General features: G+C 35.0%; 6 protein-coding genes across 6 annotated transcripts; 3 read left to right on the top strand and 3 right to left on the bottom strand.

The window, feature by feature from the left end:
* Positions 1-4,750: 4,750 nt before the first annotated feature.
* On the top strand, positions 4,751-5,059 carry MONOS_11073 (uncharacterized protein; the record flags this gene model as incomplete). The annotated part of the gene is made up of 2 exons (XM_067863575.1): positions 4,751-4,902; positions 4,960-5,059. The coding sequence occupies 2 exons, from the start codon at positions 4,751-4,753 to the stop codon at positions 5,057-5,059; spliced, it is 252 nt and encodes an 83-aa protein (XP_067733301.1).
* A 202-nt stretch (positions 5,060-5,261) lies between these two features.
* Positions 5,262-5,794, bottom strand: MONOS_11072 (uncharacterized protein; the record flags this gene model as incomplete). Its single annotated transcript, XM_067863574.1, has 2 exons — positions 5,262-5,693; positions 5,756-5,794. The coding sequence occupies 2 exons, from the start codon at positions 5,792-5,794 to the stop codon at positions 5,262-5,264; spliced, it is 471 nt and encodes a 156-aa protein (XP_067733302.1).
* Positions 5,795-8,793: 2,999 nt separating this feature from the next.
* Positions 8,794-10,869, bottom strand: MONOS_11071 (putative Rhomboid-like serine peptidase). The gene is made up of 7 exons (XM_067863573.1): positions 10,665-10,869; positions 10,351-10,612; positions 10,171-10,299; positions 9,975-10,091; positions 9,691-9,857; positions 9,473-9,576; positions 8,794-9,228 (listed from the first exon to the last, which is right to left on the bottom strand). The coding sequence occupies exons 1-7, from the start codon at positions 10,808-10,810 to the stop codon at positions 9,113-9,115; spliced, it is 1,041 nt and encodes a 346-aa protein (XP_067733303.1). The 5' UTR covers positions 10,811-10,869; the 3' UTR covers positions 8,794-9,112.
* Positions 10,870-10,976: 107 nt separating this feature from the next.
* Positions 10,977-13,453, top strand: MONOS_11070 (uncharacterized protein; the record flags this gene model as incomplete). Its single annotated transcript, XM_067863572.1, has 2 exons — positions 10,977-11,007; positions 11,091-13,453. The coding sequence occupies 2 exons, from the start codon at positions 10,977-10,979 to the stop codon at positions 13,406-13,408; spliced, it is 2,349 nt and encodes a 782-aa protein (XP_067733304.1). The 3' UTR covers positions 13,409-13,453.
* A 76-nt stretch (positions 13,454-13,529) lies between these two features.
* MONOS_11069 (uncharacterized protein) lies at positions 13,530-21,299 on the top strand. The gene is made up of 7 exons (XM_067863570.1): positions 13,530-13,890; positions 13,959-20,109; positions 20,202-20,410; positions 20,516-20,611; positions 20,696-20,836; positions 20,898-21,001; positions 21,087-21,299. The coding sequence occupies exons 1-7, from the start codon at positions 13,564-13,566 to the stop codon at positions 21,112-21,114; spliced, it is 7,056 nt and encodes a 2,351-aa protein (XP_067733305.1). The 5' UTR covers positions 13,530-13,563; the 3' UTR covers positions 21,115-21,299.
* Positions 21,300-21,365: 66 nt separating this feature from the next.
* MONOS_11068 (Adaptor protein complex 1 (AP-1), gamma subunit A) lies at positions 21,366-26,440 on the bottom strand. The gene is made up of 10 exons (XM_067863569.1): positions 26,422-26,440; positions 26,197-26,375; positions 25,645-26,084; positions 25,260-25,541; positions 24,978-25,083; positions 24,648-24,775; positions 24,309-24,437; positions 23,549-24,029; positions 21,796-23,363; positions 21,366-21,647 (listed from the first exon to the last, which is right to left on the bottom strand). Exons 1-10 carry the CDS (start codon positions 26,436-26,438, stop codon positions 21,552-21,554), a joined length of 3,426 nt encoding a protein of 1,141 aa, XP_067733306.1. The 5' UTR covers positions 26,439-26,440; the 3' UTR covers positions 21,366-21,551.
* Between the last annotated feature and the right edge of the window lie 1,109 nt (positions 26,441-27,549).

Here is a 27,549-nt window from a genome sequence, read left to right on the forward strand (position 1 = left end):
TTTTATTTTTTGATCCATTGTTATTTTCTTATGGAACAACAATTTTATTTGCAATTCAAATTGTGGGACGTTTGAAGCACTGTACAGACATCGAATATCGATGGCATTTGTATATTCATGAACTTCTTCTTCTTCATTGGCAATTCAATCAACTCTCTCACTCACTGATATATCCTTCAACATTTCGTCCTTCTTACAATGCTACTACTGATTTCTCATTCATTGTCCTTCTCTCTTGAAGCTCATCTCTTTCGACCAAAATCATCATTGTTCATCTTCTTCATCACCATTTTCCAAAAGCACATTTTGTTTCAAATTCTCCACAAAAACTTTGAACAAACAAGAAACACTCTGCATCTGATATTTCTTCTCTCTTCTTATTTTTCTATAAAGGTCAGATTTTTATTAGTACCCAGTTTTTTATTAGATCCTAAATTTTTTTTCTTATATTGCTTCATGCAGAAGCTTGTATTCAATGAGAATAATTTTGAAACAAATAATATATTATTATAAGGTTGTATGCTTAATATTTTTGAAAATTTATTCTCATTGAATACAAGCTTCTGCATGAAGCAATATAAGAAAAAAAATTTAGGATCTAATAAAAAACTGGGTACTCATAAAAATCTGACCCTGTTATCGTTAGCATCGTCAGCATTATCAAAGAAATCAATAGAGTTTCAAACAGAATTTCTTCTTCTTCTTCTTCTTCTTCTTCATTTTGAATGTTTATGAAAACAGAGTTTTTGAAGAATTGAGGAGAAATGGCAACAAAAAACTTTTCCTTTGAAAACATCCACAAATTACATCAATGATATCGATATGTTCCTTCACCTTTTCAATTAATGCTCATCAAATGTTAAAAAAGTTTTGAATGTGATGAAATACAGTACCATCGTACAGAAACACTGTAATTTTTCAAAAACCCTGACTTTTTAGAAATATTCATATTTTTCAACAAGTTTCAAAAATAAAATTATAATAATTCACACATTCACACATCAGTATATAACACATCTAACAATGTTGAAATTTTTATTTGTAGTGCTGTATTTATGAAGAAATAAATAATTTTTATTTTTGAAAATTTGACTTTTAATGAATTTTTCTATTTTTATAAAACGATTCAGTTCATCTTTTATACACATAACTTATTTTTTCAATGTTATAAATAATTCTGGTTATTTTTCATTTTCGGCAATTTGCTCTTTCCAACGGAATGAAAATCTGTCATTTTCAAAAATCACAGTCAATGGGATAACTGAAAAAATATTTTTTGCAAAACACAAAAACATCCAAGTGAATTTAACGTATGCATCAATAAATATGATAGTTATATAAAATTTCTTCATTGATGAAATTTAAAATGATACAGTAGGTATATCATGAAATACAATTTGGTAGAAAAATCATTGAAAATGATAAGAAAAAATCAACAATTATAAAAACAATCTTTGTTAACTAAATACCTACTGTATCATTTTAAATTTCATCAATGAAGAAATTTTATATAACTATCATATTTATTGATGCATACGTTAAATTCACTTGGATGTTTTTGTGTTTTGCAAAAAATATTTTTTCAGTTATCCCATTGACTGTGATTTTTGAAAATGACAGATTTTCATTCCGTTGGAAAGAGCAAATTGCCGAAAATGAAAAATAACCAGAATTATTTATAACATTGAAAAAATAAGTTATGTGTATAAAAGATGAACTGAATCGTTTTATAAAAATAGAAAAATTCATTAAAAGTCAAATTTTCAAAAATAAAAATTATTTATTTCTTCATAAATACAGCACTACAAATAAAAATTTCAACATTGTTAGATGTGTTATATACTGATGTGTGAATGTGTGAATTATTATAATTTTATTTTTGAAACTTGTTGAAAAATATGAATTTTATGAAAAAGTCCGGGTTTTGTCCCATTCCCGGGTTTTGTCCATGACTATATATTGCAGAGTTCACTTTCACTTCAATCAACGAGTTGATGTGTAATTCTAGTGAAAGTGTTTGTGTTATGTCTTCGAAATAAGGATTTTGTTTAAAAGCCACTTGTTATTTTCGTTTTTTGATGGTTATTGATTGAAATTAAAAACGAAAAAAAAATGAAAAACATTATGAATTTCATCAATCATGAAAGCTGAAATAAATTTTAAATTATTTCATTAGTGTCGACTTTTTGAAGGGATTTTTTCACTTATTGGTCCTTATTTTGTTTATCGTCGCCAATCAATGGAAAGTCTTAAATGATTTTCAGCCTATATATAACACTTTTAAAACGATACAAGCGCTGTAATTTACAGGTTTGTTTTTTTTGTTTTTACAACACTCATTGAGATATTACAATTTTTTGTTTATTTATAAGTGGCTTTTGACAGCCAACGAAGCCTTTCACAAAAAATTGCAGTCCAGTTCATGGACTTCACATATTTCCCCTTTTATCTTGAAATTCTTTTATTTAACACCATCTTTTTTCTATATTTTTAATATTTATTTTTTTATTTTTATTTTTATTTTTATTTTCATTTCTTGTTTGGGTGATTATTTTTGAAGTCATAATTTTTTTCGGTGTGTTGTGTTTTCAAAGATTGTTTATCGTTGGGAAGAGATTTTGTATTCAAATGATGATATTATCACAATTTCTTCAAAAATAAGTGTTTAAGCTGAAATGAAAATGAAGATGTTTTGAAAAAGCCTTTTCATTTTTCACTGCTCTTTTGTTGATATAAAAGGGATCTTTTTAAACTATAGTTTTTGAAAGATGAAATTTGATATCAAAAATTATCACACATTTTTTATTTCTTTATTTCTTTATTTGTTTCTTTATTTGTTTCTTTATTTGTTTATTTTTTGAAACGTGCAAACATTTTATTTATTATTTCTTTGAAAATGTGATGAAATGTTAATAATTGAAATATTTCATGAATACAAACACTCAAATAATGAAGTTTATTAAATTCAAAGCGTTGGCTTGTTCTGTTTGTCTCTTTTTTAACTGTATAACAAAATTGTTTTCGAAGACAATAATTACTTACAACGATTATCCTGTGTGAGACAAACAGAACAAGCCAACGCTTTGGATTTTTAAAACTTCTTTATTTGAGTGTTTGTATTCATGAAATATTTCAATTATTAGCATTTCATCACATTTGTCAAGAAATAATCAATTTCGTGTTAACATGGAGCAAAAAAAAGGAAAAAGAAAAGAAAAGAAAAGAAAAGAAAAGAAAAGAAAAGAAAAGAAAAGAAAAGAAAAATAAATGATTTCATGGTACAAAACACAGTCAAAACAGGACATAATCACATAGAATACAAACACATTCGTTTGTAGTCACTCTTTTCCATGCACAGACATATTTAGCCTATTTTTCATTCATTTTCCATCGCATATAATCACAGGGCAAATTTTATTAATCCAAATCTGTTTTATGATGGGCTTATTTTTCATTGAAAATTCAACTTTTCGATCAAAAATCTCAATTTTTTGATTTTTCAAAATTATGTCTTCATAAGTCTGAATAACATAATAAAACATAAATAATTGCTATTTCAATAAATAAATATGATTTCGTGAAGAATTTTTAAAAATGGAAAAATTGACCCAAAATGGATTAAATATTCATAAATATTTATTTTATACTGCGTAAAGCAACATCGCATATAATCACAATCGGATATTGGTGTTTATTTAAGGAATCATATTTTTTCTTTCAAATATTTCGGTTCGAAAAAATTTCTTAAATATTAACAACAGAACACTGAAAAGTGAAAATACTGATTAAAGATATCTTCATCATCATTTCTGCTTTAACATTTGTATTTGAAATGGTTTTGATGAAATTTATCATAAGAAGGCATAAGTGTAAAAAAATACCTCCTTCAGTTTTATGATTTTTTTCATTTCAACAAATTAGAAATAAATAACATAAAAAAGCAACACTTTTGGGTGGAGTAGTTTTTTGATTCTTTGACTAAAATTTCTTCAAAAAAATTTTGTGATCAATCCCATAACTGAATTTTCATAATCATCTTTTTCACTTTTAATGTTTATTTGCGATAATTGAGAATCAATCTTAACATCAAGTGAAACTGTTTATTTTAAGAAACAAGATGAGTGTGTAATTTATCATTATTTTTTTTTTTAATCTGTTATTCTTTTAATATTTAACTTTCACTTATTTATCAATAACAATTCATAATATTTCGTTGAAATAAGTTTTTCTCAATGAAAACGTTTGTTGTAGAATTTATAATTATTATTAAAGATTCATATTATCATTCATCATGGAGAATTCTTTGATTTATAAGTTTTTTATTTTTTTGAATTGAAATGCTTTCCATTTGAAATGAAGGCTATCATTATTGTTTTTTTATTGATTTTGCTAAATGAGACATAATTGTTAGATAACGATTATTGTTCATTTTGCTTTTGTCAAATTGTCTCAAATAATAAAAATTGTGAATGAAAATACAAAAAATGTGCAGTATTCACGTGATTTATTTTTTGAGGGCTCGTTTTTCAAAATGAAAAGAACGAAAAACTTCAAAATGAATAAATGCCGACGGAAGATGTTTATTAATTGTTAAAGAAGCTGCTCGTAATAAACTTGAAATACCGTAACAATCTCGATGTGTTTTTAATTCCACAACATATCAAATTTGATGGTTAAGAAGCCAAATATTGAATCGGCTCAATGGAAGTTTTCATTTTTTCTTTTTTAAATTACCAATGATTTCTGAATAATGCATGAACTTCAAGAATATGAAGATGAAATGGAAGAAGAGGAAGAAAAAGAAGAAGAAACAGAAGGAGAAGGAGAAGAAGAAAAAAAGGAAGAGGAAAAAGAAGAAGGAGCAATTGGAGCAGAAGAGGAAGAGGAAGAGATGGAATACATGTCAACTATTGTTTTTTCAGAGAGCTGTGATTGAACTGGGAGATTTGCATTGGCAAGCATTGAGTCAAAAGACAAGGAAGTTTGTGTGGGCGCTGCTTTGACAGGAAAAACAGGACGAGAAGAAGGAAGCTTAGAAAAGGGAATGGAAGCATTTTGAACTGAAGAAGAAGAAGAAGATGATGATGATGGAGATATTGTTGTTGAATGACACATCAAAGAACCCATAGAGCGTGAGAAAAATACCTGAAACGGTGAATGCACAGGTGTTGCAGTTGAAGAAACAGCAACTGGCTTCCCAGTCGATTCTGTACGCGCTTCAGAGCATTCAAGTGTCTACATTTGGTTCTGTTTCCTTTGCCTCACATCCTCATCCTCCTCCTATTCTTCTTCCTATTCTTCTTTTTCTTCTCCTTCTCCTTCCCCTTCTCGTTCTCGTTCTCGTTCTTTTTCTCTTTCTCTTTCTCCTTCTCCTTCTCCTTCTCCCCATTATCTGCCTTTTGAGACGCTAATGATTGCCCCATCACCTCCTGCGCATGTTGCATCATCAGCTTCGCCTGGCTTGTCTGATTGACAGCTGTTTTGAATGTGAATAGAACAACCACAAAAATACGGGCAAGAACAAGAGCAATGTGGAGAACAACAAAAAGGGAGGTGGAAGATCTGAAGGGGTTGTTGTGGGTCTGGTGGTGAGTAGATGGAAGGAGAGAAGAATTCACAATTGAAGAAGAAGTGCAAGAGGAAGAAGAAGAAGAAGAAGAAGGAGAAGAAGGAGAAGAAGAAATTGTGGTGGTCTTGACAAGCAACCGTCCAACGAAGAAGAATTTTGATGTTGAATAACATGATTATTTCGAACCCAAATGTTCTCGGGTTTAATCCTCCGCTTTTCCCACATTTGAATAAGCTCATCTGTTTTTTTTTCGTTGTTTCTTCTTTCTTTGTTATTTCTCTCAAAGCACTCTCCTTCTTCTTCACATTTATAAACCTTGTTAATAAGATTTGCAGTTTCAACAAGTTGCATCTCTTCATCTGGTAGAAGTTTCAATCGAGTTCTGTGCAGGCCTCGAAATAGACGCCTTCCTGTTCCAATGCATCAGTCAAATTGAATGGCTGATGAAGAGCATCAAATACATCAAACTCGATGTGTATGGTTGACATCTTTGATAAAAACGAAGATGAATGAAAAGAAGATGATTGGTAGGAGGATGATATTGAAGATGAGAAATGGGAAAAGAAAATTTTGTCTGTTGAATAAAAGCCAGATAATGCGATATGCTGAGTGTGTTGAAAAGAGGAAAGATGATCAACCAAAAAGAAGCGAACGAAGAATCAACTTCTATATGATGTGGAAAAAAACATGTTAATGGCAAGAGAATGCGTTGATGTGTTGCTTCGCTTTGATGATTAAAACCATTCAATAAGGAACGATGAAAAGAATAGGAAAAAGTTGTGGAGAATTGAAAAAAAAAGATTCACCAAATGAATTTGCATAATATGCATAACGTGAACAATCTTTCGTAAAGTTGGTGCACAATTTACAGTGATTTTCGTATCAGCTTTTCTGAAGGGAAGTGTTTGAGAATGAACAAATATTTGGGTGAGTAGGATGAGGAAGGCATCTTGCGTATCTGTCATGAGAAAAGAACAAATTCTATAATTTCACATGGACCAAGTTGTGTTATTTTGCAGAGATCGGCATTTATTCCATTATTTGACACGATATTGAATGTTGTAACGAGAGGGAGCCAGTCATTGAGCACATCGAAATCAGCTTGTCCATTATTCCACACTCTTTATGTTGGAATTGTTGAACCACATTGCTGGAATGGAGATTGAGTGATTGCATTGGCATTGAAAAACACATTGTTTCCTCTTCCATTAGTTGCAGTATTACCATCAAAGAAACAAAATGTGATGAATTTTTCTCCGTTCATCCAAGAATAAGTTGAATGAAAATAAATTGGGGCACCTCCATAATTCGCATAAATAGTCAGTTTGTTATTGATGAACTGGCATTCATTGATTGAAAACTGAATTAACTTTGCAGATGAAAGATTATGAAATGAAAAACCAGCGGAATCACACCAATATTTGAAAAGCATTTGCTTTTTGTTAACATAAACTGTCAGTTTGATAGAAAACAACTGATTCCAAAATGCCATCCAGTTCCACGCTAATCAATAATCTTTCAACTTTCAGCTTTGTTTTCTTAGAATATCAAAACAGAATTTGACTGTGGATAACCTAAACAAATCGCTTCTTTATATAAATACGAGTAATTTGCGAAATAAGGTTTCGGATATCTGCATCTCACGAATTATAAACAATAAATAAATTTGAATTTGGTAAATAAAAACTTATTTCAACGAAATATTATGAATTGTTATTGATAAATAAGTGAAAGTTAAATATTAAAAGAATAACAGATTAAAAAAAAAAATAATGATAAATTACACACTCATCTTGTTTCTTAAAATAAACAGTTTCACTTGATGTTAAGATTGATTCTCAATTATCGCAAATAAACATTAAAAGTGAAAAAGATGATTATGAAAATTCAGTTATGGGATTGATCACAAAATTTTTTTGAAGAAATTTTAGTCAAAGAATCAAAAAACTACTCCACCCAAAAGTGTTGCTTTTTTATGTTATTTATTTCTAATTTGTTGAAATGAAAAAAATCATAAAACTGAAGGAGGTATTTTTTTACACTTATGCCCATAAGAATACAAAATCTCTTTTCAACGACAAACAACCTTTGAAAAGTCAATTCCCCGAAAAAGTTATGATTTCAAAAATAATCACCCATATAGCTTTAGAATGATGCGCAATGCTCGATGTGATTTTTTCCGATTTGGACTGCTCTTGTTAATATTTTTTCAGTAATTACTTTTTCACAAAAATCAAATGTTCCGATATTTTTCGGTCACCTATTTTGTTCATTTGTCTAAACTTCAATCAAAAACATTCGCTTCGTATTATTATGTTTTCAGTTTTTTGTTCTGCACATTTTTTTGAATCATTAAACTTAAAGTTGGGTAATTCATTTTTTAAAGTCGCAAATGATTAATTTCCAAATAAATCAGTAATTTTCATATTTTTCTCAAATTTTTGTCAAAATACACCAATCTTCACAAAAATGGAATCTGTTTCTGTAAAATACTATTTCAAACATTCTAGAGGAGATTCGTCTGTGGAAACCGAAATTTGAGCAAAATATGAAATTTTTGTTTTATTTGGAAATTAATCATTTGCGACTTTTAAAAATGAATTTCTCAGTTTGCGTTAACAATGGTGGACATTTTAAATAGCTAAGGACAGCACAATAATCTCTTTAACCGCTGAAAGTTGTATTTCGATAAAAAAGCTCATAATTCAAATCATGAAAAAATACTTATATAACTTTCGGAAACGAAACAGCTTGTTCCAAAGAATAATGAAAATTTTATTTTCTGTTTTCGGGATAACCCAGGGTATCTTTTTTCCTTGGCTTCTCTCATTTGATAAATTAATAAAAATGGTTTTTCGTTGATTTGGATGGTGATGAAAACTAATAATAAATGTTTGTTTGCATCATTTCATTAATTCGTTTTTTTATCGAAATACAACTATCAATGGTTGAAAAGATTATGCCATGATCCACAGTTATTTGAAAGTACCTAAAATTATTAGTAAAAACAATATGAAAGAAATGTGAAGAAAAGAAAAACAGATAAAGAAAGACATATATGACTTCATGAGGAAAAACCCACAGTTTATTCGAGAGCTTTTCACAAAATTACATAATTCAGAAAGATAATAAGAGTTAAACGTTAATCTCAATGTGATTTTTTAAAAGAAAATGTATTTCCTTTTAAGCGTCGTCATAATATGCATGAATTTTCCGATGTTGTTCATTTTTTCAAAATCCCATTGAAAACAAAATTTTGATCAAAACTCGAACAGAAGAATGATTTCAAAAAGGATCAGCCATATCACGAAATAATGTATTATTGAAAGATGAAAACGAATCACTAAATATACTGATTGTAAAGTGAGAGATTATTCACAACAAAAATTAGAAAAATTTGATGGAAATTCGTAATTTCATTCAAAATCTAAAAATAAAAACCGAAAAATTCATTCAAATAAGGAAGAAAATAAACTAATAATGTTTTTCTTTTATTAAAAAAATAAAAATTTTCATTTATTAACTCAAATTGAATGATGATGCTCAACGAACGAAGATGAGAAGACAAGCAGGAAGAATTATTGAAACAGCTAGAGAAATTGAAGATATGAGGTGTATAGTTTTACTCTTTGGAATCAATATTCCTCCAATGCAAGCACCTAGAAAATGAAAGACAATTTTGATTGGAAAAAACAAATTTAAAAATAAAATGATTCAATCAAAAAAGAAAAAAGAAGAAAGATTATGAAATTGATACAAAAATAAAAAAATAACAAAAATGTTTTAAGAGAAAAATCCAATTATTTTTGTCTTTTAACTTTTTTCATCATAAAAATTCTCAATTTCAATTTTTAATCTTTCTTTCAAATTTGTTCCTTTCCATGTGAAACATTAAACTCAAACCTCCGAGCAGCCCTCCCAAATGTGCATAGTTATCTATATGAGGCCCTGTTCCAAAGATAAACATTATCATCATGAAAAGGGCAAAATTGACAATATTATTAACTCTGAAATACAGTTAAGTGATTTGCATTTGTCAAATCATTCACCATACGATTAATCATTGACAATACATTTATTTTGATTTAGAATTAAAAAATTCGAAAAATACAATAGCACACTTGGTCATTTGATCCATTTCTTTCCATTTACATAATATATCAACAATCAATGCACCATACACCCCAAGTAGTGCACCACTTGCTCCAACGCTAACTTTCGAGTCATTTGGTATTGAAGCAGACAAAAGACATCCACAAAATGCAGACAAAAAATATATCACCATTGTCTGCACGATACATAATCCAAATTAGAAATAAATTGGATAAAGCAAGCAAATATTAATTTAAATAAATAATTTAAGTTTTCAATTTGGAAACTTAATTTTGAAATAAGCGTTACAAACCTTAATTTTCCCCCAATCAACTTCTTTATAAAGCATAATTCGATATTGAAAGAACATGTTAAATGCATAATGTGAAATGTCTGAATGCATCAAAACAGGAAGAATCAATCTCCAAATCTATTATAATCATGAAATTTTAATTAATTGGTAATTCAAAAAGTCAATAAAAAAGTGAATTGAAAAAACACTCAAAAACCTGAAACTTGTACTTGACAAGAGGACGATAAAGCGCTCCTAATTTTATAAGAACGTTTGTGGAAATGCCAAAGCTGAAATTTTTTGTTGTTGCCCAAGAAAACGAATATTCTATAATAAGATAGATGAGCTGGCATGAATAGAACAAAAATGAAAATAACATCATTGAAAATCTAGACACCTGTAGAATCATCATTATTATTGTAAAACTTGAAAAAAATCGTTTCCAATCTTTTTGCCTTGTTGCAGAACAACATGGGCCAATACAGCATGCACATCCACACATTGTTGCAATTATTTCCGCAGTGTTTTGAGATCTATCAGATGGAAGATTGTCGCTCCAAAATCCGTCAACCATTCTTGGAGTTTGAGTTGAGCTTTGAGGAAACTGCATAAAAGAAGTGTTTCTTGAGGTATTATGTGCCCTTCCCTCTTCTAAATCCCTTTTTAAAAAAATAAAATAAATACAATAAATCCATTTTATAAATAGCAAGCCAAGGAGCAGGGGATGTTCTTCCAGAAAGAGAGCGACCTTGATTTGGTCTTCCAGTTGAATGAATTGTTTGTCCTTCTGAATTCCACGGATTTGGAAGCTGCATTTCATCTCCTTTGTTTGGATCCAGTGTGTGTATTTGGGACATTTTTATTTTAAAATAAAAATCACAAAGAAAAATAAAAAGTACGAAAATTAAACATTCGTATTGGGTACAACCATATTATTTAAATTTCATTCATTTGAAATTACTTTTTTTGTGAAACTTTGCGTTAACATTACATCAAATATAGCAGCAATAGCTTTACGTAGAAATGGATAAATTGCTCACTCCCAAACAAGCTTGTGTGAAATACGTTTTATTTGCTTCAAAATATGCTTTTCTTCAATATCAAATTGTTTCTTGTTATTAATGTTATTGTTTCAAGACAAGCCTTCACCCATAAAGGTTCCAGAAAGCATGTCACCTCGCGCTCCTCAGAGTCCAATGACACCCATTCGTTCCGCTCAATCGAATCAAAAAAGTGATAAGAGAGTAACAAATATTATTTTGAAAGCTAAGGATTACCCTACGGCTCGTGTAATGCCTGTGAAATCCTCTCTTCGTCCTCAATTAAATGTTGCGTCTGCTGAATCGTTAAATTCAACATTATCCCCACGAACGCCAAGAACTCCCAAAGATTTCTTTTCACAAAACCCTCCTGTTTCTCCTTCAACACGATCTGTTCATCACAACAGATCAGGACTTATTTCTGGCGCAATGAAGGAGGTAACTCGTTTAGGAAAGATCTATTCATTGTCTGATGAAAATAGTTTGAGTCTCGATTCATCTGGTGGCAATGAAGTGATAACTGGAGCATCTCCAACGCAACAATTTTCAACTTCGTTTTCACATGTTCAACAACAATTTTCTCCGCTTACCAATTCCAGTTCGATGAGTAATCCCATCTCAAATGATTTTGCTCTTGAACATCCTCAATCAAATGCAAGAGGGACAAGTATTTTATCGACAAACTATTCGGAAAAATCTTCGTCTCCACTTCAGAGAGATGTTTCTCCATGTCGCAGAACATCATCTTTTTTATATTCTCCACGTTCATCTTCACCTTTGTCTGATTTTAAGCAGTCTTCACAGAGTATTTCATCTTCACCGACTGGAAAGAGGATGTATCAAAGCCAAATTCGCCCTGTTTCGATTTTTTCATCACCAGAAGCTCGAAAAACAAGACCACGAACAATAAGCGAGGTGATGCATGAGATTCAGGAAAAGGAAAAGGAGAAAGAAATCGCCAACTATCAAAAAGGTTATACGGGTGAATCTGATATCTGTCAGGAAAATGAACTGAAAATGGACTCAGAAAAGTATGATTTTAAGAGGCTCAATGATGATTGGATTGAATTTGAGCGCGAAAAAGAAAGGGGATCAGCATTTGAAGGAGGATTTCAAAGAGAAGGAGAAGAGAGAATGAAAATGGAGGTGGAAAGAGAAAGAGAAAGAGAAAGAGAAAGAGAAAGAGAAAGAGAGAAAATACTTGCAATGAAAGAAAGCGTGTCACGTGATGTTTTGCTGGAGACGATGAAAGAAAGGCTGCTGGAAGAGAAAAGAAGGCAAGCAGAAAGCAGCCAAAAAGCAGACATTCAAAAGGAAAGAGAAGAAAAATGGAAAGATTTAGTGCAAAATGTGGCACGATCGCCTGACTTTCGCTTGCGCGAGACACAAAATGAAATATCGCATTCACCTTTTGCAGGTTCGAACTTTTCTTCTTCTTTTCGGGCTCCCTCTGCGCTGTCTGTTTTGGATCGGCCTTCAACGGCTGGCTCAGCTCGATTTCAAAGAACAGTTCAGTCTCCTTTGAACTCGGCTCGCTTGTCTTTCTCTTCTTCTTCCTCTTCTTCTTCTTCTTTTTCTTCTTCCTCTTCTGATAGATTTTCTTCAACACAACCTCTGATGCAGCAGAACAGCACCAGCTTCTTAGACTCGAAGAATAAGACTTCGATAAATGACTATTTGTCTTCCTCTTTGCCTGCATCTTCTTTCAGTTCATTTGCAACTAATGCTTCGAATTTTTCATCTTCTCCATTACGTCCATCAACATATTCATCGTCATCATCATTTTCTTCTTCTTCTTCTTCTTCTTCTGCCCCTTCTTATTCATCTGCAACATTTCAAGATAATCAAGCAAAAAATAATTATTTTGAAATCAATCCACTGAAAGCTTCAGTGCCTGCTGAATTTCCTTCATCATCATCTTCTTCTAATTCTAATTCTAATTCTAATTCTGTTTTTCAGTCCGATTCTTTGCCCTTTTCTTCCGCGACTCGTTCCATCACTCCATCTTCTCTTGTGATTGAAGACGAGCCTGCTGAATCAACTTCGCCTTCTCTTTCTTCTCTCCTCTCTGAAAGATCGCAATACCCTTCTTCTGCATATTCATCCGCATCTTCGTCGTTTGGAAGGTCTCAGCTTTATTCCAAAAATTCTTTTCTTTCGACTTCTTCTTCATCACAAGCTTATTCTTCTCCTCAATTTCGTTCTTCTTCTTTTGGTTCGAATTCGTATCAGCAAAAATCTCCAATAGAGCGCTCAACGAATTTTGGTCGCATTCCTCTTCCTACTCAATCGTTTCCCTCATCTCCCATGCTTTCTCCTTTGCCATCACATCCACTTCCAGCCTCTCCACCTCACGAAATACCAAATTATAATACTCATTCTTCACTTCAATCACTTCAAGCTTCTGCTTACTAAAATTAAAATTATTTATAAGCGTAACTAATATATTATATTTTCGTATTATTATTTGTCAGTTTATTTTTATAACAAAAAGAAAAAATGAATAATTAATGATCAAATAAAAAATGCAAAGGGCATATTGATCATTTTTGAAATTCGAAACAGATTTCATGGATTCTGAAGATAAATCAGGAGATGAAATCTCAGAGAGGAAAAAAAGGAGGATTATAGAGTGGATTAACAGCATGAAACCAACTGCTTGTGCAATTTTCACGACTGAAAGCGATCTTTCTGATGGAGGTGTTCTTTGCGGTATTATTGAAGAATTAACCGACGAAAAGATTGAAGCGTATCAGCGAAGACCAAAGAGTTTTGAGCAAAAGAAAGCTAACTTCTCAATTATCCTCAAGCATCTTGTCGAATGCGCAAACTCATTTCAGTCTTTTGACCTGCCAAATTTACTAACAGCGGAAGAGACCCCCAGACTTCTCGCAGAGGTTTGCAATTCTTTTGTATATGAAATGCTATTGTAATCTTTTACTTTGAATAATATTTTTCATGACAGGGAAATAACGGGGTATTTTGGAAAGTTTTTTCAAATTTATATGACATTGCTCATCCAAATATAGATTCGCCTTCACCAAAACGTATTTTTCAACAAAAGAAACTTGTTGAAAATATTGAGCCTATTACACCACTTCATGATTTATCTCGGTCATTTCATTCCGAACCAACTCCACTTCGCAATTCTGTAATAAAGCCATCTCCCTTTCTTGATGTAACTCCAGATTCTGATGATCCAACGCTTCATCTCGATTTTTACAATCTTTCACATGAACAAAATTCTATAATAAGCAAAACATCTAGGCATTCTTCAAAAAAGAAAAGCACAAAAAGTCTGCGTTATCAAGATGACGAAGAGGATTTAACAAAGTCGGGGAAAAAAGCTAAAAAAGCAGCAACACGGCAAAACTTGGATGACGATGTGTCTGCCACTTCTGCTACTCCGAAAAGAATAGAGCATCAATCAGAACAATTTCCTGATGATTTCCCTGACGAGCAAATATTAACATTATCGCAGAAATCTGCGAAATCCTTGAACGTTGCTGCAACACCAACAACAACAGCATCCTTTGTGACCCCTCCTTCAACACTTTCGCGAGTCGAATGGCTTGAGACTCCAACTATACGAAACACTACAAAGCAAATGACTGCCAAATTTCATCATCACTTGAAGATTGTTGAAGAAGACGAAGAGATGAAAAAGGGAAGAGAATTACATTTGTCTGAGCTTTCAACTCCATTGCCTTCTTCTATTGCTTCTGCTTCTGCTCTTTCAATACAGCAAGCATCGTTTGATTCTACGTATGCATCAAACTATTTGGCAATGGAACTTCCTCAGTTCGATTTTTCTGCTGGAAAAAGTAAAAGAAAAAAGCAAAAGACTTCACTTGAATCAAAAGGTATCGATGAAATTGAAAAAAATGAAAGTACCGAAAACGAGAAGAATGATCAAGAAGTTTTGAAAACCAAAAGATCTTCAAAATATCGAGAAAGTCGAAGATATGAAGAAACAAGAAATGAACGAGGAAGAGACAATGATAAAAGATATAACAAAATGCGCCTTTCTGAAGAACGAGAGCGACTCAGATCACTCGAAAGACAGACTGCCCGCGAGTGGCGAGAAAAGAAAGAAAAGGAGCAAGAGGCACTTGGAAAAAGCAGAAAACCGACTACAGCAGAAGATGAGATGACTTTGTATTCACTTGAATTGAATTGGAATCCATCAACAGCAGGGCCTTTTCTTTCGAAGCACAGCGAGAGCCGGTGGCCGTTGACTGAAAGAGAGAGAAAAGAAGGAAAAGGAAAAGAGGGAAGGAACGAGAAATCTGGATGGAATAGTGAAGAAGGATATGAAAATGATGAAAGAAGTGGAAGGAAAAAATCATTATCACCTTCTTTGGTTCCTGCAACTTCTTTGCAATATCACAATGAAATGCTTAGGAGAAGGGAGGCAGGAGCTGAGAAAGAGAAGAAAAATGAAAAAAGAGTAACTCACGGTGATGTGATGAAGAAGATTCACAATGGCCTTATGACAGAATGGCATGAAAGGCTGACCACAATTGTCGATCCCATTGCAGAGAAAATATTCAAAGAGAGAGAACAAGAGAAAGCGAGAAGAGAGCAGCAGATGGAGGAAATGGAAAATAACACGAAATTGAAAAGAGAGAGCGAAGGGCAAAAAGGAAAGGGCAATGCAGAAAGTAATGTTTCAGGTTCGTCCGATGGTGAATCGCAGAGTAAAAGGCGGATGATGGATGCTGCTTACAAAGACAAGCTTGAAAAGGAAGCGCTGTTAGAGAAACAAGCACAGCTTGAAAGAGAAGCTCGTGCAACAGCAGAGCAGCAGAGCCGGTTGGAAGCGGAAAGCAAAGCGAAATTGCAAAAAAAGACGAAGGAAGAAGAAATGGAAGACAAAATGGGAAGTCACTTTTCAAAACGCCAAAAACGTATTTTGCGATGGTTGTATGAAAATGGGATTGATATATTTTACTACAAATATCGTAATAAAAAGCGGAGAAGCGAAAAAGAGAATCTTCTGAATGATAATATGAGCGATGGCATTCATGATATGATGGAGAAAGATAGTAACAGAGAGGAAAATTCTGATGAGAACAAAGAAGAAGACAACGAAGAATCTGATGCAAACGAGCTTTCACAAACAGATCTGGATTCTGAAGAAAGATCTGACAAAAGTAAACCACAAAATGAATCATGTGCTCTTCCACTAAACTATTTCTCCACACTCACAACTCCTCCACCTTCCTCTCTGCGCAAACCGTGTTGTGTTGATCCTTTGTTTCTGCTTGCTATTCTTCCGGATGGCTGCACAATTCCTTATCTCGTTTCGCTCTGTTTGTCGTCTCCTGTAATGGGCCTTCAGAAGTTGCCAAAATCGTCAGCTGCTCGCAGAAGCAACATTGAAAGATCGTTGAATGCACTGAAAAATGTGAAAAAGATGAAACGAAGACATTTAATGGATGCCGACGAAATAATGAGGGGTGAAAAGATGTGGGAAGAAATTAGAGAGAGAAGGAGAAAGGAATACAAAGAAAATAAGCAGAAGGATAATGAGAAGACAGAAGATGTGTTGGAAAGCTTAACTGACGAAGAAAGACCGAAGCAACAAGAAGAGAAAAAAGATAAGGAGATTATGTTTTCACCTGAAGAAGCAGAAGTAAACCAAATTTGCTGGGAGCTGCTAGAAGACATCACAGAAGCATTCAATTATCCTGTTAAAAAGCTGAAAGATGGAATTCCTTGTTTGCCTCCTCCTTCGAGAGTAATAGGAAAATCTGCATCAAAACGCTCCATTGGAACAGCAGCACCGAATACCAAAGCCAAACAAGAAGCATCGTCAACAGCAACGAAGAACGCTGTTCCAAGTGTGTCTGAATCCTTTTCTGCCATTCAGACTCCTGCCCATTCAAAACAGCAAGCTCTGCCTGAAGCTCAAAACTTCAGCAAGTATTCTGTGCCTTCTCCCTCGTCTGCTCCACTTCAAACCAAACAGAAAACTCATGTTGTCCGTTTTTCGGCTGTCTCAGACCCACTTCCCTCCACGAAATCGAAAAATGTTCGATCTTCCTCAATTTCAAAATCAGCGTCCCCTTCTCCTTCGTCTCCTTCATCTCCAAAAACATATCGTTCTCAATCTCCCACTGAACGTATTTCTGCTTCTTCAAACACATCTCGTCCACAATCTCTTTCACCATCGCCTAATTTTTCAGCTTCATCCTCTCCATATTCTTCTCCATATTCTTCTCCATCAAATCGTTCACGCTCCCTTTCTCCTCCCATATCTTCAATGTCACCGCGCATGCAATCACGTCAAAGACGGCATACATCACCCAATTCTTCTTCTGCACCTTTCTCTCGCACTTCACGTTCTCCGTTGCCTCTTCACTTACTCTCACATGTTGTGGAGAATCCACCTCAAATCTCTTTGGAAGATGAACACGATGCCGAGCGCTGGCTGCAGGATGAAGTTGGACTTCTTACTCCTTCTTCTGAAAACAGGGCGATGATGTCAGCACTGGACGATCCACTTTGCAATGGAGTGATGCTCAGTGATCTTGCTACTATCTGCAGGCAAGCTGCGTCTATTGCTGAAGATTGGTCGTGGAATTCTACTTCGGGAGTGAGCTGGTCTCAGAAGGACGAAGGTTCGGATGGGGTTAAACGGAAGCAACAGCTGTTTGTTGATCCATTTTCAGTTAAACGAGCAAGCGTTGCGAAAACTTCAAGCTCTTTAGCTTCGCCTCAAAAAACAGATCGACCAAGGACAGCAGTAGAAAAACCAGGACCTTTGAACCTCAATTCATCGCTTCGCTCCAGATCTCAGTCACCTCCTGTTTCGCCATATAAGTCTCGATTGAATTCAACTGCAACGCAAAATGAATTGTCGAATACGAAGCAAGAGCAAGGAGGAAGCCCAAGAACAAGCAAAAAGGTGAGGCAGACTCCGTTCACTTGCCTTCCACACTTTCCTTGCAATCGCTGTCCACGCACCCACAATGATGTGCGACAAAATCTGCAACCAGTTTTTGAATGGCTGCAACGAACAGAAAGAGTTCCTCCAGTCTATTTGTGGAATCCAGATGAATACATAAAAGGAAATAGAGATTATATTTATGGGATCATCTTGGCAATACAAAAGAAATTCTCTTCAGTTATCAGTGAGCTATATGAAAGCTACGGCAAGCCTGATGTAATTCGATATCCAGTTGCTGTTCAAATGATGGGTGGAGAGAATCTGAGCTCGGGCATTTTGGGGAAAGGCAAAAGCTCAATGGGCATTGGTCGAACCTCTATTTCTTCATCGATGATGTCCAGCAGCGTTTGCGACATGGGAGCAAGTTTGAGTGGCGGAATTGGAGGTGGCTTATCTGAACTGGTTCGCTTTGGATTAGCTGGGCGAGATGCAGGAATGGGAGGTAGATATGATGGCACACTACACAAGACAGCTGTTGTTGTTGGACCAAATGAAGGATCACAACAATCTTTTCAGTCTTTATCCTCGTTGTTAAAGCTTCGTGCATCAAGTACAATTCCTGGTGTGCCTTTACCATACACTGCTTCGCAGTTGACTGATCTCGAGGAGTCGTTGGTTGATTGGATTAATGGGCTCCATCTTATTTCTGGTCCTCCATTCAACACGTTTGATTCAATGCTTCCAAGCATCTGCAGTGGAACTTTGCTGTGCTCGATTTGTTCTCTTCTCGGGAATTCTCGTTTGGTTGGAGTGATTCCTGATCCAAAGACAACACTCGTTAAGAAACGGAATGTGGAAAAAGCATTGAGCATTTTGAGAGGAATTAAAAACTTCCCTCGAACACATGTTCATTCGCATGCTGCAAATGTGATTGTACAAGGTGAAAGACAGACAATTGTTGGACTATTAGAAGATATCCACAGGGCACAAGATGGAATGGAGCCAGCTCCACGTCATAAAATGGATGTACTGCTTGAAAAAGCTAAAAGAGAGAGCGAATCGCAGATGAACGGTAGTGATGGAGATTTTGAGAGTATCTCTGAATCGAAATTCTTGAATCTCCAGAATACTCGAAATGTATCATCTTCATTAAGAAATAGCAGTGAATCCAGCAATGCATCTGTTTCTTCTCTTCTTTCATTTGAACCTTATCTTGGACGTCGATTCAAATCAACTGCTCGTCTGCAAGCAATTCATCAAAATCAGCAGAAATCATTTTCTTCATCCTCTTCTACTTCATATTTTGCAACAGCAATAGCATCAGCGACTCAAAACTCTCCTTTTGTTGGAGGAGGGAAAAGTGGACTTACTTTGAGTCAGTCATATGCATCTCCATCAACTGTACTCAACAGTACATCTGTTTCTGCTTCTTTGTCTCCATCAATGTCACCCAGTGGTTCTTTAGGAGGATATTCAACTATTGGATTTTCAGGAAAGCAACTGCCATTTCCACAAATATACACTTCTGCACCGACAAAAGCGCAGAAACGAAGTGGTCTCCATTCTATTTTTGATAAGTCAGTTTCCAATACAAGTGAACAAGAAACCACCATCGGTCCAGGAATGCCGAATCGGAAAGGTAAAAAGACAAAGCCAGGATTTTTGGGGCCAGATGTGTTTACTTGCTGCCCGCGCCCAGGTGGAGATGAAGAAGGCAGCAGACTTTTCAGAAGCCGTGCTGATGGCAGCTTGTTTGGTGATGACGATGACTCATGGAGATCGTCAATGTGGGATCGATTTTCGATGCTTTCAATCAAATCACAGCAGCAAAATCAAAATGAGACAAGAGCAAGTCCAACCGGAAGAGAAGGAGAAACTATCCCTTCACCTAATTATTCATCAAATGTTGCTAAGTCTCCGTCTGCCAGAGCATCTTCTGAACCCAAAACACCTTCATCTGTTCGCTCGCGCCACAGTTTTCGTTCGCCTCGCCCTCTTTCCTCTCCTCTCTCTTCTTCGAAATACACATCTCCAATGTCTCCGCGCACTCACGCAACTCCACGCACCCCGTTCTCTCCTCTAACTCCATGTTCTGCTGCATTTAGACAGCAACAAGGTCGCGATGGGCAACGAAGCGTTTTTGACAGAGGTGAAAGTGTAATGCTAACAGTTTCACGTTTAGCACATAATGCATTGACATTGCTGAGATCAAAGAAACAACGTTTGTTATTTTTTAAAATTTGTTAAAAAAAAATATATTTTAATTAAAAACTTTTGTTATCTATTTTTATGATTATTTTTTTTTTTCAACAGTTATAAAGATGGCTAATGATGTTGAAGTTGGAGTTGTGGTAGATATGAGGAATATGTTTGTTCCACCAATACCACAGGCAGCAGTTCAGAAGGAGATGTTGATGGAAGAAAGGAAAGTTGATGGAGAAAATTCGGAGGATAAATTGACTCATGTCGCAGTGGAAATGTCAAAAAGCATCAAAAACACACAAACAATTGCAGAAACTTTTGTATGTTTTTGTATTAATTGCTATTTCTGTTAATTTTCTCAATTTCTTTTTTGAATTAATATTTTCAATTTATCTATTATTCTGTTGTTATTGTTATTGCAATAGGCTCCTTCTGCTGGTTATTTGCTTGCAAAATGGTTGGACTCTGTAGGAATTCATCTTGCATCTCCATTTTCTCTTGAGTCTCCAGTCATTCATGAAGTGTGTAGTTTTCGAAATTATTTATATGCATTGGATTTTAATTGTTTTTTATATTTTCATTCAATAAATGATGTTAATTATCAGTTTTCTGATGGTCTGCTCCTTGCAGATTTGGTGTCTAAACTGGAGCACAGAGATATTCCTGGTGTCAGTCGTAAGCCAAAGTCAAAGGCAGAATATCTTCACAACATAAGTGCAACATTGAAAGTTTTGCTTCAAAAAGGGGTTTGTGGCATTTTATTAAAAGATTGAATTTGTTAATTTTGCTTGTTGCTGTTGGACTCAGACGATGCCATTGGATTTCTTAGGTGCAGAGGCGAAAATCATGAAAGGAGAAGCTGATGTGATTATTCGACTTCTCGAATGCATTAGGAAAATATACTCACCTCGGTTTGTCACTTTTTCTTATAAATTTTGAAAGATTACAAATAAATTCTATTTATAAATTTTTGTTTTTCATTTTGATCTATTTAAGTGCTCTAAAAATCCAAAAGAAGCGTTAGACGGATTTATTTGTATTCATTGGATTCTTTCTGTTCTCTTTGTCTTTGTATTTCTTTTGTTTCACTTCATTTCTTCGTGTAACTCCAATGTTCATTTATCAATTTTGGAACGATGAACATTCTGTTTCCGTTACCACTTTGATTTGACTATTAGCAGTAAAACAAAAGCTAAATCACCTCAAAAAGTTTTCGTTGTATCGAAACTGCGAATGAAGAATATGAAAACTATTAAAAAAAACTTAGTACAAAAAATAATTTTCGTTAACGCGCATATTTTATAAGAAGAAAAATAGAATTATGATAAATGATGAGTGTAAATTATAACAAAACAAATAGAGCCGAAAACAAATAAAAACGAAAGACGTAAAGAAATGGATAAAGGATAACATAGAAAATCGTACAAGACTCTCTATTTTATAAAGAAGTGTTTGTGATTTTTAAGGAGTGATTGGAAATGAGTTGATTGCAAATACATCGGAGCGCTGTTGACCTCCGCTCGAAAACTCTATTCGCCCTCGAAGCATCGTTGGATGCTAATAAATTGAAAGTGATTGAAGGAAAATTGTCATTACGAAAATGAAAGAAGGTTAAATTGAGTCAAATGAGAATAATTTATTTTAATAAATAAATAAACATCGCAATAATTATAAATTTCAATAAAAATAATGACTGAAATCAAACCTCAGCATCTCTTATGTGCTCCAGCTTAATTGTCTGCACAATCGAATTTCCCGAGTTTGCCAGCAGAGCCGTCGCAGTCACAGGCAGCAGCGTCTTCGTGATGTATTTGGGGCAAGCAACCTGAAACACAAAGCGGTCGAAGTTCTCAGCAGTGACATTTCTGAATGTGAAGCGGCACCACAGCACAAACACATTCGCTGCCCCGCCAGCTGCCAACGGAGATGCCTGTGCCTCAGCCGGCGAGCCGAGCTTGCATTCCATCAGACCTGTGATGCCATTCTGATTGTAGACAACAGTCGATGGCTCTGCGGGGGCATTCACTACAGCCATTGGGGTGGCCATCATTGGAAGGGTGGCAAGTGCAGGGTTTGGTGAAGCAGAAGAAGGAATGGCAGAAGGAGCAGGAGATGTCATGATTCGCAGAATGTCATTGACAGCGTCAGATTTGTTGGTGGATGGTGGAGTTGATGTGGATGTAGCGGGAGAGGTTGAGAGAGCATTCAAAACAGAAGAAGACGGTGAAGCAGAAGGAGATTGTGTTTGTGAAGGGAAAGAGGAAGGTGATAAAGAGAAAGCAGGGGCGAGCAGAGGATTGGCAGGAGGCGAAGAAACAGGGCTGGCTGTGACACCAAATGATGACAGATCAATCAGCGTGTCTGAAGCATCGCTCGCAGCAGCAGGTTGATTTGTGTCTTTTCTTGCTGTTTGTGTGGAAGTGGCACTTTCTGGCTGAGCATTTGCTGTTTTCCCTTCTCCTTCATCTTCTTCTTCGTACTCGTCATCGTCTTCCTCATCCTCTTCCTCGTCTTCATCATCGTCTCTTGCATCTGCTGCTCCCAACCCCGATGCCTCAGCCCCATCTTCACCCGAATTCTGCGCATCCGACATGCCAAACAGCATCCCCAGCTGGTTCTTCTCCACTTTCGGCATCCGCTTCATCACCCGCGCACACAACACCCCGTTGTCTGCCTGCCCCAGCGCCATCATCTCACACGCCGTGTCCTGCACGTAGCTTTCTGGGTCTGAACTGTACTTCGCAATCACCCCCAGCACCATCTCGCGGAACACCCGCTGCTCCTCCTCGCTGCCGAACCACATCTGCTTCGACATGATCTTTCCGAGGCTGAGCAGCGCAGCCCCAGCAATTTCACTGGGGACTGACGAGACAGCAGACGACGAAGAGTCCAGAATGCCGCTCAAAACATCCACCACGTCGAAGCAGCTGAGCGGGATGACCACGTTGCGCTCTTCCATTCTTATGCTGCTTTCGGACTCGCTTTCGTTTTCTCGTTCGGATTTTGGTTTGGATTCGCCAGACACATCGCTCTCCTTCACCATCACTCTCTCCCACACTTCGATCCCGTTCCTCTTCTTCCTCCTCTCCAGCTCTTCTGCACTCAGATTTCCATTCAGAATGCTCAGGCTGTCTTTCCCCACAAGCAGCTCGCAGTATTCGCCCACACACCACACCGCAATCCGAAGGAGCGCCTCGTCTGACTCGAAAATGGGCACATCTTTCATCGACGCCAGCGATAGCAAGGGATGTTTTGTGGATGGAATGGAGGCATCTGATGTTTGATGGGAATGCAGTTGGTGGGATTGGGAGTAAGGAGAGAGGGGTTAATGATATGAAGTGGTTAATCAATAAAGATATCAAAGTTATTTTAAAAAAATGAAAGAGAAAAAAGAAAATGTGAATATTATTAATTATTAATAATAAAATACAAAAAGTTTATTTCAAAAAAAAGCAAACCATTTGCAGTAGAGGCAGATGTTGAAGTCAGATAAGAAGGCACAGGGAAAGGAAAGCGAGGCGCTCCGTACGAGTCAGCCGGCGGGACACCACCAAAAAGGGAAGAAAGAGAAGGAAGGACCATCTGAGCAGCAGAAGAGGCAGTTGAGGAAGAAGAGAAAGAGGAATTGGAAGAATGTGCAGATCGTGAGCCCGAAGTTGTGTTGCGGCGGAGAGAAGAGCCAGAAAGAGAAGAAGAGGAAGAAGAGGAAGAGGAAGAGGAAGCAGCAGCAAAAGTAGAGAGAGAATACAAATCAGCGTCGGCGGAAAGGCCGCGTGTCTTCTTCTCTTTGGCGTTGAAAGCGCGTGAGGAGCGGAGGATGATGAGGTAAGTGAAGAGCCGATGGACAGCAAAGCGCTGACAGCCTGGCCGAGACAGAATGACAGCCATCAGAGCAGAGATCGCCTCTTCGGGGACACACCGGCCGGAAATGAGAAGAATCTGATTGAGAGAGGAATTCATGTGAGGAGAAAAATGAAATTGACATGAGACAGAAGATTGAAGGAAATTGACGGTGAGATGAAGAATAGTTTGATAAGAAACAATTTTATTTATGTTGTTCAATTCGAAAAGAAAGGGAAAACAAAGAGAAACATGGAAAATATATGAGAGAATTTTCAAAGTCACAAAGATTATTTCAATCATTCAACATATAAAATATGGAAGGTAATAAAAAAATAAAATAATGGTTTGAGTAATAATTTAGGAAATAATGCCAACCTGCATAATGGCATCAATAAGCCAACGTGCTGACGGGAAGTATTTGTAACAGATTTCACACAGCATCTGAGTCATTTCTCCTTTCGTTCCTTCATCCGACGCAGCAAGATGAGACAAAAGAAGAGGAAACTAAAAAGTAATAATTAAAGAAAAAGCACAAATATATATATGCAATATATATTCCGAATAACCAATTGAAAACGATGTATATTAATATTGTTTTTGCCAAATAAAATTCTTGAAAAACAATTGTATCATAAAATCTTCACTAAAAATCTTTTGTCAGTTTTGTTTATTCTCTTTCTCTTTCTCTTTCTCTTCTTTCAATCATCATCACACCATCTTTGGAGTGTTTGTTGCATCTGCCATCTCTTTCACAATAAACATGGCTCGCTTTCTGATTGAATCATCTGATTCTGTCAGGCAATGAATAATTGAGTCACGATGACGCTGGATAACAACACGATCTGTTGAAGGAGAGAGAAGGGGGAAGTAGCATTCATTCAAAGCAGACATATTTAACAAATTTCAAAGCAAGAGAAGAAAATTGCACGACAAAAGCAGAACGCAATGAAAAAAAGACATGAAAAAATATATTAGTGAAGATAAAAGAGAGGGTGAAAAGTTAATATGAACAAAGTTTATTACCAGATCGGATGTCTTACAAACCATGAAACACAACTTTGCTGAGCAAAGAGAGTGCCACATATCGTGAATTGTTATCTCGTCTCGAAAGAAATCGAAGCAATGTTGTTACACCAAGCGTTCTTAGTGCCTATAGAAAATGCAAAGGATAAAGAAATTGCATAATGGAATATTAAAGAAATTTCAGTAAATGCAATTATAATTCAAAAAAATAAATTAACGACAACTTTCAATTGAATAAAAGATTATGTTATTAAAATTTCTTCATCAAAATATACTCAACTAAACAATTTTGTAAAAGCACACCATATCTTGACTAATTGCGAGGATGGTATAGACGCACTCGTAAAGAACAGCTGAGGCTGCAGGAGACGTTCCGGATTTTTCGGCGGCAGTGTTTGTGGCTATTTGTGCTAAAACATCGCTTGTGAGTCCAACGCAGTCAGGAGATCGCGTGCACAAAGCACGGATGCACTGCAGAAGTTTCACTTGTAGAAATGGGTCGGTCACTCCTCCGACATCATGTTGGGCAGTTGTGGATGCCATTAAAAGTGCACGCAACGCACGAACTAATATTTGAACTAACGTCTGAATAGAACAAAAAGTCACACGAAAACGAACATAGAAAAAGCAAATAATAAAAGATAATTTCATCCAATAAAAAAATTTACTTGCGAATAACAAATGATACCTTTATCCTGGATATGATCAATTCAGGGACAAGATTATTTAACTCAAGAAGAAGCGCACATGAGCAAATAACAACAGCGTGAGAGCGTTCCCCAAGTAAATCAGCAATTTTCGGCGCAAAAATTTCAGCAAATGATGAGTCTTTTCGAATAGCTTGAACAGAGCATAGAACTGCCTTTTTTCTGATGAAAGTGTGAGGATGTTTCAAGCATTTCTCTAAATCTGGAAGCAGCTGACGATACATATCGGCATTCGCAATTCCAGAAACGGCCATAAGAGCCAAAGAAATAGTAAAATTGTTTGGTGATATCAAATCAGAATGAAGTGAATTTGGAAGCAGGGGAAGAAGTTCATCAGATTCATCTAACAAAATCCCAAGAATAAGGTAGCCAAGACGTTTTTCATAAAATTTATTTGAAGCGACTAGTTTAACTGCTTCAACTATAAATAAAAAGCATTATCATTTGCCATATAACCAAAAATAAACAAACAAAAATCATTTGAAACGAAAAAATGTGAAAAAGATAAAATAAAAAGATCAGATGAAGCAAGCCTTTCACAAAATGCGCTTGATAACCAATTAAATGCATAAACAAGCATTTGACAACATTGCGATGAGCCAGACGATTTTTTGGATCCTTAAATGTTGTTCTCATGTTTGCAGATTCTCGAGAAATAATCTCTCGCTCTTGTGCAGAAGTTTCAGCACTTCGAACTTCTAACACAAATTCTCTAAAATAGATGTCCATAAGCTTAAAAGAAATGAAAAAATCCAAACCTAAGTGTAAAGCTCATATTCAGTACGAATAATATTTCAATTTTGATCATTCGAATTTGTCTATTTTTTATATGTCAACTTTTTTTTGAAACACATTTAATGATCTAGATTAGGAAAATCACGGTACAACTTTGTCAAGAGAATAATAAATAATTTGTCCCCAAAAAAAGAAAATACGTCTTTCATAATGTGAATAATTTTAGTTTTTCTCAATTCGTTCTTAATCTTCGGGAAAGATTATTTTTTTTTTAATTTTGATATTACATATCCTTAAAAAGGCATTCATTAAAACCATTTACAAATAATTTTTATTTTCTTTTATGAATTCTGCCCTTTTTTTTGAAAGTGAGTTTTTCCATTGAAAAAACTATGATAATTCACAAAGAAACATAATAAAATACAATACAATGTAATGTAATATAATTAAGAATTAAGAATAAAGAATAAAGATGTGGAATGAAAAGTCAAATGAATAAATGCTGAATATTTTCAAAGTTTATTAAAGTTGGAAGACTTGTTGTCATGACGTGAGAGTCAACACCTTCACTTAGAATGATCTTTCATAAAAATTTTTCAATAATGCAGAAGAGAAAGTTCGTTGCATTTCAATATCACCATCAACTTTTGTTTGTCCTATATTTTTCTTTATAATAATAAATATGAAACAATCGAAAATTTTTCGGGAGAACAAAAAAGAAAGCTATGTGGTATTCTTTTTTGAAAAGTCGCGAATGTTAAAATCTATATAAATAATCAGTTTCACTTGAATATCAAATTTCTGTTCCCGCTAGCTTGACTTATCTTGAATGCGTATGTAAGTATTATCAAGAAATAACTTTTATTTAAAAAATGTTTCTTGAGAGTGAACAAAATTTTGATTAGAATATGAAATCACTTTTAATTTGAAATTCTAATGTGTACAACTTCCAAAAAAATTACACACATGCTGATTCATTGGAAATATTTTTTGCGTTATCAAAAATTGTTTAAACGTTCATAAATATGAATTTTTAACATGTCCGAAAATTGTCTGTCATTATATTATTGTTTCGATTCTCTCCTTTAATGTCACAGAGGTTTCACGCTCATATATAATTTGGTGAGAATGCGAATAAAAGCGAAAATAAC

Source organism: Monocercomonoides exilis (assembly GCF_001643675.1).
Source record: "Monocercomonoides exilis strain PA203 chromosome Unknown scaffold7-2047599, whole genome shotgun sequence".
NCBI classification, from domain to species: Eukaryota; Preaxostyla; order Oxymonadida; family Polymastigidae; genus Monocercomonoides; species Monocercomonoides exilis.